This window comes from Ovis aries, chromosome 5 (assembly GCF_016772045.2).
Source record: "Ovis aries strain OAR_USU_Benz2616 breed Rambouillet chromosome 5, ARS-UI_Ramb_v3.0, whole genome shotgun sequence".
NCBI lineage: Eukaryota > Metazoa > Chordata > Mammalia > Artiodactyla > Bovidae > Ovis > Ovis aries.
This window is the reverse complement of record NC_056058.1, coordinates 7,750,181-7,763,768: the sequence shown is the minus strand read 5'-3', so window position 1 is coordinate 7,763,768 and position 13,588 is coordinate 7,750,181. Positions and strand designations below refer to the sequence as shown.

Sequence of the window (13,588 nt, the reverse complement as noted above, 5' to 3'; positions counted from 1 at the left end):
TCAGGGATGGGGTAAGGGATCGGGTAGGGTCCTCACTTCATGCCCAGTGCGTCTTGGCCCACGGGTTCCCGCCGGCCCTTGTGTCCCACGGCCACATCCTTGTGCAGCGCGAAGCCCTCGGGGAACCAGAGGGTGCTGTGCTCACGCTTGCGGCGGGCCACCATGACACCGAGGACCAGGAGGACCAACAGGAAGATGCCACTGGCCGCCAGCAGCGGTAACAGCGGCACGCTTGGTTCCGGCAGCTCCACTGGCTCCCCTGCGGGGAGAAAGCAGGGGGTCTTTACCAGGGGCCCAAGCCCACCCTCATCCCCCTACCCCGGGCCGGGCCTCACCCCGCGCCGCCCGCAGCGGGTAGGGGAAGTCAAGGCGCTCCACCGCTGACAACGCTCCCAAATAGTCCGCCGCGCTCTGAGCGTCAGGGAAACAGTGGTCGTTCTCCGGTGACTGCAGGCACAGACGGTTGTCAATTTCCAGCATCACTACAGAGCTGCAGAGACACAGGGGAGGGACAGGAGGCTCAGCAGGCACTGCCAGAAGCCCTGCCCCAGGCCCCGCCCACCTCCCCACACGGTTCTCAGGAGAGCAGGTCTACTCACCACTAACTCCCATCCGGCATCCATCCCGCCATATCCCCTCAAACTATCTTTTTTTTTTTAAATCCACTTATGATATATTTGGTGATATTAAGGATGTTTATTTTTTTAGCTGTGATTATGGTATTACAGTGTTTTTAAGAAGAGAGCTTATGTGTTCAGAGAAGCATGTTGAAATGTCTACATAGGAAATGACGCACTATCTAGGAATTATTTTGACAGCATGGGAACTAGGACAAATCGAAGAGACTCTATATGAAACAGGAATGGCCATATGGGGGACTTCCTTCATAATCCAATGGCTAAGACTCCCGGCGCCAAGCGCGTGGGGCCTGGGCAGGGCACTAGATCCCACATGCCACAACTAAAGACCCCGCAAAGAAGATCAAAGATCCTGTGTGCCACAGCGAAGACCCAGCAAAGCCAAAGATAGATAGATAGATACAACGCATGGCCATATGAGTTCACTGTCAATGCTTGGCCCTAGGTACTTAGATGTGCATAACCCTGATCTGTTTTTGCATATGCTTAAAGTTCTTTGTCAATTCCCAAGCCAGTCTTGCTGTGGCCACCAGTGTCCTCTGAGTCATGAATCCAATGGCCAGTTTTCCCATCAACATCTCCTTTCTCAGGCTGGTGCATCCATCTCCTGCCTGCTAGGAGCACTGGCTTCTAGCAGTTCACAGCTGTTCCTTAGACCCAGAGAAGTGGCCTCAGCAAAGCGGGGAGCCCTTCACTTGGGAGGTGACACCACTTAGGGAAGCCCTAGGCCAGGGATCGACTGATGTGTACAAAAGCTGGCCCTTCTGTCTCAAGGCGGGACCAACTTTACCCTCCAGAGCTCTCCAAGGGATCAGGCTGCTGCCCGATCCTGGCTGAGGTTCCCTCCTGCCTCAGTTCCTGCCCCTGTCCCAACCTGCCTCCCTCATCCCCTATCTACCCAGAGCACCCTTTCAATACATTGCATATATCTGACTCTCAGGCTCTGCTTCCAGGAACCCAACCTTCCAAACTTTTTCCTTCTTCAGGATACCCAGTACCCCAAGCCCTGGGTCTCCTTCTGTCTCTGCTCCTTCCGCTTCTCTTTTCTGAGCTAATTTCTTTCAAACAATCTCTAGGACTCAGTGTCCCCATGTCATCCTTCTGTTCCCCACATCTCTCCCTACTTCTTCAAGTCCCTCCATGGCTACCATGATTGCCAAGCTCGTTGGTTTCACTCTTCAGACCCTAGCCGCCTCCTGAGGGTCTCCCCGAGACCCCCAGTTCCCTCCAGACTCTACAAGCCACAAAGTGACCCCTAATTTTCAACTGGTGTCTTAATCTTTTTTAAAAGAGATTTTAGAAATAATTTTCCTTGTTTGTTTATTTTTGGCTGTGCTGAGTCTTCATTGCTCCACGAACTTTTCTCTAGCTGTGGCGAGCAGGGGCTACACTCTAGCTGCAGTGTGAGGGCTTCTCACCACGCTGACTTCTCTTGTTGCAGAGCGTTGGCTCTAGGGAACATGGGCTTAGTAGCTGCGGTTCCTGGGCTCTAGGGCACAAGCTCAGTAACTGTGATGCACAAGCTTAGTCCCCTACCGCTGGTGGAAGCTTCCCAAAACAGGGATCGAACTGATGTCTCTTTGCATTGGCAGGTAGATTCTTTACCACTAAGCTGTCAGGGAAGCCCTGTGTCTTCATCTTGATGAGAACACTTCCAGCAACTCAGTCACCCAGCCAAGGACTGGCACATCATCCATCCACCCACCTCCTTCATGCCAGTCAGAGGTCCTGCTCCTCATCTCTAACTTCCAGCCCTCCTCTCTGTGTCAGGGTTCTACCCTGTTCAGAAGCCACATCTCCCTCTGGCTCCTCCACCAGGTCACCAGCAGGAGTTTTATATTTTCCATGTATATTAATTTTTGACAGTTTGATACTGAAACTCCAACTAAAAATCATAATTTATCTACTTAAAAATGACCATAATATACACAGTCGTGCTAAGTGGCTTCATTCGTGTCTGACTCTTTGTGACCCCAATGAACTGTAGCCCACCAGGCTCCTCTGCCCAAGGGATTCTCTAGGCAAGGATATGGGAATGGGTTGACATGCCCTTCTACAGGGGAATCTTCCTGACCCAGGGATTGAACCCATGTCTCTTACATCTCCTGCGTTGGCAAAAGGGTTCTTTACCACTAGCACCACCTGGAAAGCCCATAATATATAATGGAACTACATGTAACTTTGTTTTTTATTTTACAACTCTCCTACATGCTTCCCTTGTGGCTCAGCTGGTAAAGAATCCGCCGGCAATGCAGGAGACCTGGGTTCAATCCCTGAGTTGGGAAGATCCCCTGGAGAAAGGGAAGGCTACCCACTCCAGTATTCAGGCCTGGAAAATTCCATGGACTGTATAGTCCATGGGGTCGCAAAGATCAGACACAACTGAGCGACTTTTACTTCACTATAAATTTTATAAGTTAAAAAATAAAAAATTAAAACAAAAAAAGTGGGCCAGTTAGAGCCAGAGGTGGTATTGGAGCTCACTGAGCATAGGATCAGGGGGTTCAGTGAAGGGCTGGGGTGCAGAAAGGGGTCAGGAGGGGGTGCTCTTCTGCTGCTCCCCAAAGTACCATTGCCCATGACAGGAGGCATTTCTGGTTGCACATCTGGGAGGGGGGAGATCTGTTGCCTGCATCCAGTCAGGAAAGGCCAGAGCAGATGCCAAACATCCTACAGTGCACAAGACAGAACAGCCCCTCACAGTAAAGAATGATCTGGCCCCAAATGTCAATGGTGCTGAGGCTGAGATGTATGTATTATATGTATTATATGACTCTGTATGTACCACCAAGAAGGCACTCCCACATACTGGGCATTTCCTAAGCAGTGAAATCAATGAAAACATAACTGGACTAAAGACCTAAACCAGTGCCTGAAACCTATTAGGTGCTTTATCAGATATTTCTGGAGGAAAGCCAAGTTCAGTCACAGAGTTTTAGAGTTTGAAGGGAACTTAAAAATAGCTAGAATAGTGGTTCCCAGATGTCAAGGGAAGTAAAACGCACAAGGGGCTTCCCTGGTAGCTCAGCTGGTGAAGAATCTGCCTGCAATGTGGGAGACCTGGGTTCCAGCCCTGGGTTGGGAAGATCCCCTGGAGGAGGGCATGACAACCCACTCCCGTATTCTTGCCTGGAAAATCCCCATGGACAGAGGAGCCTGGCAGGCTACAGTCCATGGAATTGCAAAGAGTCGGACACGATTGAGAGACTAAGCACAGCACAGCAAACGCACAAGGCCTTATGAATGGTGCCCCTTCCCTAGCATCTGAATGCGCCCCCCACGGCTCCCCTGGGGGTGGAGTCACTCACCCGATCACCTCGGGGGCCAGCTCCCGCCGGTTCCGGGATTCAGCGCCAGGCCCGGGCCGGTGGTAAGGGAAGACCATGGCCTGGCCGTTCTCGTCCAGACGGAAGCGCAGCGAGGTGCGCAGGATGCCGCTGAGCCGCTGCAGGAAGTCGGCGCTGGAGCGCAGCAGCTCCTCCGGCGGCAGCAGCACTGTGAGCACCAGGACACCGCGGGCCAGCAGGGCGGGCACCTCACCCGCACAGTCCAGGCCATCCCAGCCGCACTCCTCTGTGTTGCAGCCCTGGTCGCAGCGGCCGTCAGCGAAGTGGTCCGCGCAGTACTTCTCATACACTGGGCTGGGGGCAGAGGAGGGCGGGGTCAAGGGAGCCACCCCCAACCCCCAACCCCCCCCCACTCCCCCATCTTGCCCCCCCGCTGCACAAATACACCACAAAGCATCCAAGACTCCTCAGGGAGCAGAGAACTGGAATGTATCCACATGCCTGTGGAATGTATCAGGCTTTCTGGAAAACCAGCCAGTTTCTTTGCAATTATTAATGTCAATAACTATTGACAACCGCGTCCTAGGTGCTGAGCGCAGCTATAGGCACTAAGGATATGCGTGAAGTGAAAATGTTAGTCACTCAGTCGTGTCTGACTCTTTGAGATCCCATGGATGGTGGTCTGCCAGGCTCCTCTATCCATGGAATTCTCCAGGCAGGAATACGGAAGCGAGTAGCTTTCCCTTTTCCAGGGGATCTTTCCCACCCAGGGATCAAACCCAGGTCTCCTGTGTTGCAGGCAGATTCTTTACCGACTGAGCTACCAGGGAAGTCCACTAAGGATACGGCGCCAACACAAAACCTTACGCACTTGAAGCTGTCATTACGATGGGCAGAGACATATATTAAAAATGATGAATGAGCAGAACATACAGTATTTTGATTACACACCAATAAAGGCTAAAGGTAAATGTACACACACACGAATTGAATGCCAAGGGAAAAAACTAAGCAGAGGAAGTGCTATGGGTGGCCAGGAAGGAGTTCACAGAGAGACTTGTGTTTGAGCAAAAACTTGAAGGAGATGAGGGAGGAGCCATGTGACTTCCTGAAGGACAGCATCGTGGCAGAGCCAACAGCCAGTGCAAAGGCCTTGAGATGGGACCAAGCCCGGGGAATTTAAAGACTGGAAAAGAAGCCAGGATGGCTGGAGCAGAATGAGACAGGGGGAGACAGAGGGACACACAGAGGGTCAGACAGGGCAGAGAATATGGATGGATAGACAGAATGTATGAGACAGATAGACAGGCCTCATGAACAGACCGAGAAGGTCAGAAGAGGGGCAGGGAAAGGCCAGCAGGGCCATGGACAAATGAATGGGCATATAGAGGGGTAAAAAGACGCATGGGTGGACTTAAGGACAGAAGGGGCATGTGAATGAACAGGTGGGGCACAAAGGTGTGCAGATGGACAGATGGGGCACATAGAGGGACAGGCTGGCATAGAGACAGACAGATGGACAGGTGAGATCCGAGGATGGACAAGCAGGCGTGCAGACAGACAGCTGGGGGTATAGAGGGGCAAAATGAATTCATGGACGGACAGAATGACCAACAAACAAGGTATAAAGAGGGACAGATGGAGTGCAGAGGCAGACAGAAAAACAGAAAGGGCTAATGGATGGACAAACGGACTGCCCCACTGATAGGCAGGGAACAAAGATGTACAGACAGGGCACAAGAATGGGAAGACAGGCAGACAGACATAAATGGCACGCGGATGGCTAGGTGAGGGGCACAGACAAACTGCGCGCGGATGGGCAGACAAGGTACACCAAGAAACAGATGGGGCAAACGAAGGGACAGCCCAACGAACAGACTGAGGACGGACTGACAGATCAAGGCAAACGGATGGACAGACAGAGAAGCAGGGCCCACGGGTGGTCAGATGAGGCGTATGGACAGACGAGACCCAGACTGAGGACGGACTCACTTGCAGGTGCGCTCGCGGCCGCCGGCGCGGCAGTCGAAGTTGTCGTAGAGGCAGGCGGGCGAACTGCAGGCGGGGTCGCAGCGGCTGTTGTTGAACAGGAGCCAGCACTGCAGCGCCGCGCACTGCCGCCAGGGGTCGCTCACGCTCAGCGAGCAGTCGCCGCCGTCCCAGCCGCAGCCGGGGCTGTTGCACTCGCGGTCGCAGTTCTTGTCGCCGCTCTTGGCCTCGCAGGAGGCTCGCGGGCACGCCGGCTCCTCCGGGACCTCGGGCATCGGCACGGATACCTCGGGCATCGTCGCGGGCACCTCGCAGCGCGGCCCGGTCCAGCCTGGCGCGCAAGCGCAGCCGAAGAAGGGCGCGAGCGGCTCCGGGCGGCAGGAGCCCCCGTGAAGGCAGGGAGAGGTCACGCAGCTGGCATTGGCGGCCCCGGGGGGCGACCCCCGGGAACCCCGGCAGGCGGGACCCGACAGCCCCGGGGGGCAGGCGCAGCGCGGTCCACGGACCGTCTGCTGGCACGGGACACCCACTGGGCACTGCAGCTCCCGGCAGGAGCGTGCCACCCGCTCGCAACGCGGGCCCCAGAAGGGCTGTGGGTCGGGTGGGAGAGGGGGAAAAAAAGCGCAGGGGCAGGGGATAGAGGGAAAGAGAGAAAGGGAGGAGAAAGTAGGGAAGGTAAGAGAAATGGAAAGAGAAGCGGATTGAGGGTTGACGGAGGAGAGGGAAGGAAATACGGAGGGTCAGAACTTGGGAAAGCTTGCGCCTCTGATCTCCCGAGGTCTAGCCCAACCTCTCCCGGCTCCCACTGCCAATCCCACCTTACAGGTAAGACCAAGCTTTCCCAAGAGGCCGCAACTCCAAATTCCGAAGACACACACACAGCCTCCAGGTAATCTCAACATTCCCCAGAAATCCTCTTCCACTTCTTTCCCCTAAAGCCTCACCCTCCCATGAAGCCACGCCCCCTACCCCCCACCCCCACTCGCTTCCAGAGACCCTGTTACCACCGGCCACCCCCACCTACCACCTACCGGGATGCAGTGGCAAGAGAAGGTCAGCACACCCCCAGGGCCCGGGCTGGGACGGCACTGGCCTCCATGCTGGCAAGGCTGAGACTCACAGGGAGACAAAACAGTCTGACAGCGGGGACCTGGGCAAGCAGAAGGGCGTGGATCAGCTGCCTGTGGGGAACGCAGGCAGGATCCCAGGCCAGCCCCCTCTTCCCATGCTCACCTGTGAAGCCAGGGTGACACAGGCAGCGGAAGCCCCCACCTGGGTCCTGCAGGCAGTCCCGGGTATGTGCCGCGTGGCAGGCACCTGGGCGACATTCATTGATGTCCCCCTCACAGCGCAGGCCAGTGTATCCTGGGGGGCAGGTGCAGCGGAAACCACCCACCAGATCCACGCAGGTACCATTGTGCAGGCACCGGGGCCCCAGGTCCAGGGCTGGGCCTGGGCCACAGTCATCCTCATTAATCTCGCAGAGCACACCTAGCGGGGTGGGGGATGGGGGACATCAGGAGAGCTCAGAAACCCAGCCTCCCCACCTGTCCCCAAACCCTGGTCCTGGCCTACCCAGCGTCCCTGGGGGACAGGAGCAGAGATAGTGGGCCATGAGGTCAATGCAGATGCCCCCATGCTGGCAGGGCTGGGAGGCACACTCGTCTACATCATCCTCACAGTTGTCACCAGTGTAGCCAGCTGGACACTGCAGTGGGGGCGAGACAGGGACCTCCTCAGCCCAGAGGGACACAGATGCTCCCCATGAAGATACAGAGAATCCCAGGGCAAAGGGACACACACAGTCATCCCACGCACGGAGATATGCTCAGTGAGCAAAAACACACACCTAGTACATGGAAACATCCAGACACAGAGGGCTACAGATACACTCAGTGCCAAGAAACATACATACATACAAATGCACACAGGAGAAATACCCAGACACACCCAAGACACACACAGCCAGAGATGCACACTCAGACACTGGCACATGTGTGCCATTCATACCCATAGAGACACCATGCAGAGAGACACATATGTCCAAGAAATAACGAAAGACAGAGATAGAGCCAGACACCCTGAGGTCTACCCAGAGTGACACCAAGAGTCACAAAAGCAAAAACCCAGACATGCCCAGAGAGGGACACCGTATCAGGCTCCAGACACACAGAAATGTGTAGCCAGACACACTCAGGGTGACCAGCCCTCCATCTCCTCCCCTGGGTGCTCCTTACCTCACACACATAACCGCCCACGTAGCCTCGGCAGGTGCCCCCATGCTGGCAGGGCTGAGCCAAGCAGGGGTCCATCTCCTGCTCACAGTGGCTGCCAGTGTGGCCCTCTGGGCACACACAGTAGTGGGAGCTATCCTTGTCCACACACTGCCCACCCGCCTGACACAGCTGCTCCGTGGGCACTCCTGAGCAGAGGAGAGCGGCATCAGGCAGACTCCCTCCTCCCTGCCCCCGTCATACCCAGAACACCCAGCATCCCCACCAGCCTCAGTCACCGAGGCGTCACACACATTCCACTGGGTTCCCACACACCCCCTGACACTGACACACACACACATGCACTTTCAAAGCTCGTATCAGTTAGGTCACACACAGCGTTGCAGACATCCCAATCGTTTCACAGTGACAGACACACACACCACCTTGTCCTGGCCAGCTATCAGACAGTCACATGCCCACCCACGCGCACACACCCCACCACGTCCATAAGCTCTGGTGCACTCTCATTCAGCTCACACTAGGAGGAAGTATGTGCACACACACCCAATCACGCGTTCCCCCTCACCGATTTGGGCTGCAGCCTCTCTGCAGGGCAGGCTCCGGATATCACATAGGCGGCCGCTCCACCCGGGGGGGCAAAGGCAGTAGAAAGAGGCCCCCGTTCGGGCACAGCGACCCCCATTCTGACAGGGCGAGCGGCTGCACCAGTCCACCAGCGTCTGTCGAGGAAGGCCAGGGTGTTCACACTCGGGGACCCCTAGAAACCCTGCCCAGCTTCTCCAGGGCCCTGAGCAGACGCCAGAACGCCTCTCCAGATTTTTCCCTCAGGATCCCTGCCAGGCCCCTCACCGCAATCCCTCTGCCAACTCTTCCCCAGGATCCAGGCTGCCTTCTCAACCAACCAGGGTACCCAAAAGGCCCCTCCCCGAGAACATCCCTCTAGACTCCTCCCCCAAGGCTCCAGTGACCCCGCCCACCTGGCACTGAGCACCGGTGAAGCCGTCTGGGCAGGCGCAGTGGAAGCCGGGGTGGGCGGCAGTGCAGACGCCCCCATGCATGCAGGGCCGTGAGAGGCAAGGGTCCGCCTCATGTTGGCAGTGTGTGCCAGTGTAGCCCGGGCGGCACAGGCAGGTGAATGAGTTCACACCATCCACGCAGGTCCCTCCATTGAAGCAGGAGCTGGAGGGAAAGGAGGGGCGCGTCTGGCCCCGCCCTTCAGAGGCCCCGCCCCACTCCTGGGCCCCTCTTGGCAGAAGTGACAAGACCCCTACCCCAAGGAGAAGCTGAGGTCCCCCAAAGGCCCCGCCCTGTCATGTCCCTTAACCCCAGTATACCAGGTGCTTCAGGACTATGTGGAAGCCATGTGGAGGCCCCACCCTGGCCTGGCCTTGCTCCCGCAGGGACCAGGGTATCTAAGGTGACCTCCCAACAGATGTCCTGCCGCTTCCCAGACACGTTTCCATCAGGCATCAGAGTCCTGAAGTGGGTGTCCAGCCGAGGACTCCCTGTCCCCAGCTCCTCGGGTCCCACGCCCCATCCGATGCCAGGGTCCCTGTCTCCCAGGAGAGGCCCCACCCACCTGGGACTGCAGTCGGGCAGGTCCTGCTCGCAGTGGAAGCCGCCATAACCTGGCGGGCAGGTGCAGGTGAAGGAGGCCACGTGGTCTGTGCAGGTGCCTGAGCCACAGGGGCTGCTCAGACACTCGTCCACGTCTCGGGCACAGCGGGAGCCAGCAAAGCCAGGGAGGCAGGAGCAGGAAAAGGAGCCCACCCCGTCCTGACATGAGCCACCATTCAGGCAGGGGTCTACGGTCAGAAGGGAGGAGGTCTGGTCACGCACCGCACCCCCTGACCTGGCCATGCCTTGCGTAGAGGGAAATCGGGAGAAAACCAAGCTTCATTGGGAGGGGCACACTTAGCCAGGGGAACCAAACGCTGTCCTCTCTGTGGCCTCATTCCCTCCCTTATCTGGTGGAAACCTTATCTATGTGGAAGGGAGGAAAGGTTTGAGAAGCTCCCAAAAGGTCCCTTTGAGCTGCCAAGTGCTAGTTGCCTGCGTGTGTGCTATGTCGCTTCAGACATATCCAAATCTGTTTGACTCTATGGACTATAGGCCGCCAGGCTCCTCTGTCCATGGGATTCTCTGGGCAAGAATACTGGAGTGGGTTGTCATGCCCTCCTTCAGAGGATCACCCCCACCAGGGATCGAACCCTCATCTCTTATGTCTCCTGCATTGGCAGATGGGTTCTTTACCACTAGCACCACCTGAGAAACCCCAAGTACTAGTTGTATCTGCTTAATTCCTGAGCTCAGCACAGGAGGTCTCCTCCAGGCCTGGGCTAGCCAGTAGGGTGGCAACTGACCACATGTGGCTCTTGAGCACTTGACATGTGATTGGTCCAATTTGAGATGTACTGTCAGCATAAAACAGACACCAGAAAGCAGATCGTGAAGATTCCATATGAAAAAAGAAAAAAAATAATGTAAAATACCTCAATCATTTTATATTGATTACATGTTGAAATGATAATGTTTTTACGTATTAGGCTAAATAAAATATATTATTGAATTTAATATCACCTGTTGTCATTTTGTTTGCTTTTTAATGCGGCTATTAGAAAATAATTAATTCAAGGACTTCCTTGGTGGTCCAGAGGTTAAGACTATCTGCTCCTAGTGCAGGGGGCCTAGGTTTGATCCCTGGTAAGGGAACAAGATCCCCCATGCTGCAACTAAGATGCAGTGCAATGAAATAATTTTTAAAAAATTAATTCAAAAATAAACAAAAAAAGATTTTTAAAAAATCAACTAAAAAAATTTAATTCATATGTGATTTGCATTATTTGTCTATTGAACAGTGCTCCTGGTGACTCACTAAGGAGCCTATTATCTCATAGTTTACATACAACTGTATTTACGTATTTTTAAAATTTATTTATTTTAATTGGAGGTTAATTACTTTACAGTATTGTTACATATAATTTTAACTTGCTTGCTGCCAGAGGCAGTTTACAGCCTTCAGAGTCAAACAGACCTGTGCTCCTACCCTCGCTCATCTCTCTACTCGCTGCATTACCTTGGGCAAGTCACTTAACCTCTGTGGGGCCTCAGTTTTCATGAACAAATGTGGAAAGTAAGACAGCTGTGAAGATGAAATGAAAGCACAGTGCTAGGCATACTGCAGCAACTTGATGACCACGTTCCCTAGGTCAGAACCCTCCCCCCAAGAGCTCCCGTGAACTCACTGGGGTCACAGTCATCGATGTCCTGATCACAGGAAGGGCCACTGTAGCCCTCGTGGCAGGTACAGCTGAAACTCCCTGCCAGGTTGGTGCAGGTACCATGGGGACCACAGGGTGAGGGGCTAGCACACTCATCCACATCCTGCTGACATCGTGGGCCTGGGGGTGGGGAGCAAAATAACATCCAGGATTAGCAGACGCAGGGTCGGGTCCGGGAGTACCTGGTGCTCAGGAGGAATCTTAAGACTGAGATGGATGAAGGGAAGAACAGTTTGCCTCTGATCGTTTTGCAGACTGTTCCCGAACACCCCTCTCCTTATTTCAGTGGATGAAGAATGTGATTCTGTGATTGAGGTCTGCTCCTCCAGGCTCTCCCCAAACTCAGCCTGAATTCTAGATTCTCAAGACCTTATCAAACCAAAACCAGTCACTCGTAAAGGAAATCAACCCTGAATACTCATTGGAAGGACTGAAGCTGAAGCCGAACCAATACTTTGGCCACCTGATGCTAAGAGCCAACTCACTGCAAAAGACCCTGATGCTGGGAAAGACTGAGGGCAGGAGGAGAAGGGGACAACAGAGGCTGAGATGGGAAGTTGTATGGCATCACTGCTCAATCGACGTGAATTTGAGCAGACTCCGGGAGATGGTGAAGGACAGGGAAGCCTGGCATGCTGCCCCCCATGGGGTCAAAAGAGTCAGACATGCCTTAGCAACTAAACAATGAACAACACAGCCCATATCCCTTCCTCTTCTCCTCAACTGACTACACAGGCTGCAGTGTCTGTGTCTAGTTCTGTTCCTTCCCAGAGGAGGCTCCCTTAAAAGGCAGAACCAGGGGACTTCCCTGTTGGTGCAATGGCTAAGACTCTGTGCTTCCAATGCAGGAGGCCTGGGTTCAATCCCTGGTCAGGAAACTAGATTCCACATGCTGCAACTAAGACGCAGTACAGCCAAATAAATAATAAATAATTTACTGAAAAAAAGATTTTTTCAAGGCAGAGCCAGTGGGGGGTGGACTCCTTCTCTGGGTCCCCAGCATCACCCAGTATGGAGTAAGTTGCAGAGGAGGTGACGGAGAGAAGCAGCAACTGGTATACCTTGCCAACCAGGGGTGCAGGAGCAGACAGCCAGCTGGCCAGGAGCAGACTCACAGTAGCCCCCATGCTCACAGGGATTCGGGGTGCAGGGGGACAGCAGCTCACACTGATGGCCTGTAGTGGGCAGGCAGAGTGAGAGAGTCTTGAGAGATTCCTTGTTCCCTTCTCCCCGCAAGGTCCCCACCTTGATACCCACCTCCCAAGCTCCTGTGTAAGAGTGGAAAGGAAAAGAAAAAAGAGGCAAATGCAGAGAAGGAAGAGAGAATGAAGCAGAAAGGAAATAAGAAGGAAGAAGGAAGGAAGAGGCCCTGGGGAGGGAAGGTGGAGACACGCACCCTGGATACCAGGGGGACAGGTGCAGCGGAAGCCCATTCCATCACTGGTGCAGGTGCCGCCTGCCCGGCAGGGATGGGATTCACAGGCATCTCGAGTGAGGCTCTGACTGCACTGAGGGCCACTCCAGCCAGGTTCACACACACAGCGGAACCTGGAGAGGGAGGCAGTCAGGGCTGGCAGGAGGGTAGGGAATCTGTGGGGGTCAGGGATCTAGGGAGAGACCTCACCCTCCAGGCGCATCGTGGCAGACGCCATGACTGCAGGGTTCCTGGGCACAAGGATGGCTTGGGGGAAGGCAGAGTGGGGGCAGGGAGCCAGGTGGGCAGAGGCATCGGAAGCCATTTTCACCATCCACGCAGGAGGCTCCCTCGCCGCAGGGGTTGGACGCACACTCGTTGATCTCCACGTTGCAGAGGGGCCCTGGGGAGCAGGTAGGCAACCTCGTCCCGGGACAAGGATAGTGGAGCTAACCAGGGAAGGGCAACCTTGCCCCATTTAGCACAGTCACACCCTTGAGCAAGGACCATCTCATTTACTTCATAACGCATCAGCTCTTGTGCAAATTAGGACAGCCACCTCCACAACCCAGAGATACCTCGCCCCAGATCACCCTTGCCCCCAAACTTATATGAAGTCACTTTCATTTCCACCAAGGATTGCCTTGGCCCCACTCAGAAACACCTCAATCTCTGAGTCTGAACACCTTCACGGACATACCAGGATAATCTTGAACCAACATGGGGATACATGCCAATGAGA

General features: G+C 54.7%; 1 protein-coding gene across 2 annotated transcripts in view; it reads right to left on the bottom strand.

Annotated features, from left to right (window-relative positions):
- NOTCH3 (notch receptor 3) overlaps positions 1–13,588 on the bottom strand; it is a 38,422-nt gene that overhangs the window by 13,632 nt on the left and 11,202 nt on the right. For both annotated transcript variants that reach the window (XM_027979127.2, XM_042249771.2), the window contains 15 exons: positions 13,057–13,249; positions 12,829–12,980; positions 12,494–12,607; positions 11,397–11,552; positions 9,731–9,956; positions 9,129–9,330; positions 8,717–8,870; positions 8,152–8,336; positions 7,490–7,622; positions 7,148–7,405; positions 6,946–7,064; positions 5,918–6,504; positions 3,947–4,279; positions 336–490; positions 37–259 (listed from right to left, as the gene is read on the bottom strand). In XM_027979127.2, the coding sequence (XP_027834928.1) occupies positions 37–259; positions 336–490; positions 3,947–4,279; positions 5,918–6,504; positions 6,946–7,064; positions 7,148–7,405; positions 7,490–7,622; positions 8,152–8,336; positions 8,717–8,870; positions 9,129–9,330; positions 9,731–9,956; positions 11,397–11,552; positions 12,494–12,607; positions 12,829–12,980; positions 13,057–13,249 (3,190 nt within the window). The remainder of the gene's footprint in view (positions 1–36; positions 260–335; positions 491–3,946; positions 4,280–5,917; positions 6,505–6,945; positions 7,065–7,147; positions 7,406–7,489; positions 7,623–8,151; positions 8,337–8,716; positions 8,871–9,128; positions 9,331–9,730; positions 9,957–11,396; positions 11,553–12,493; positions 12,608–12,828; positions 12,981–13,056; positions 13,250–13,588) is intronic.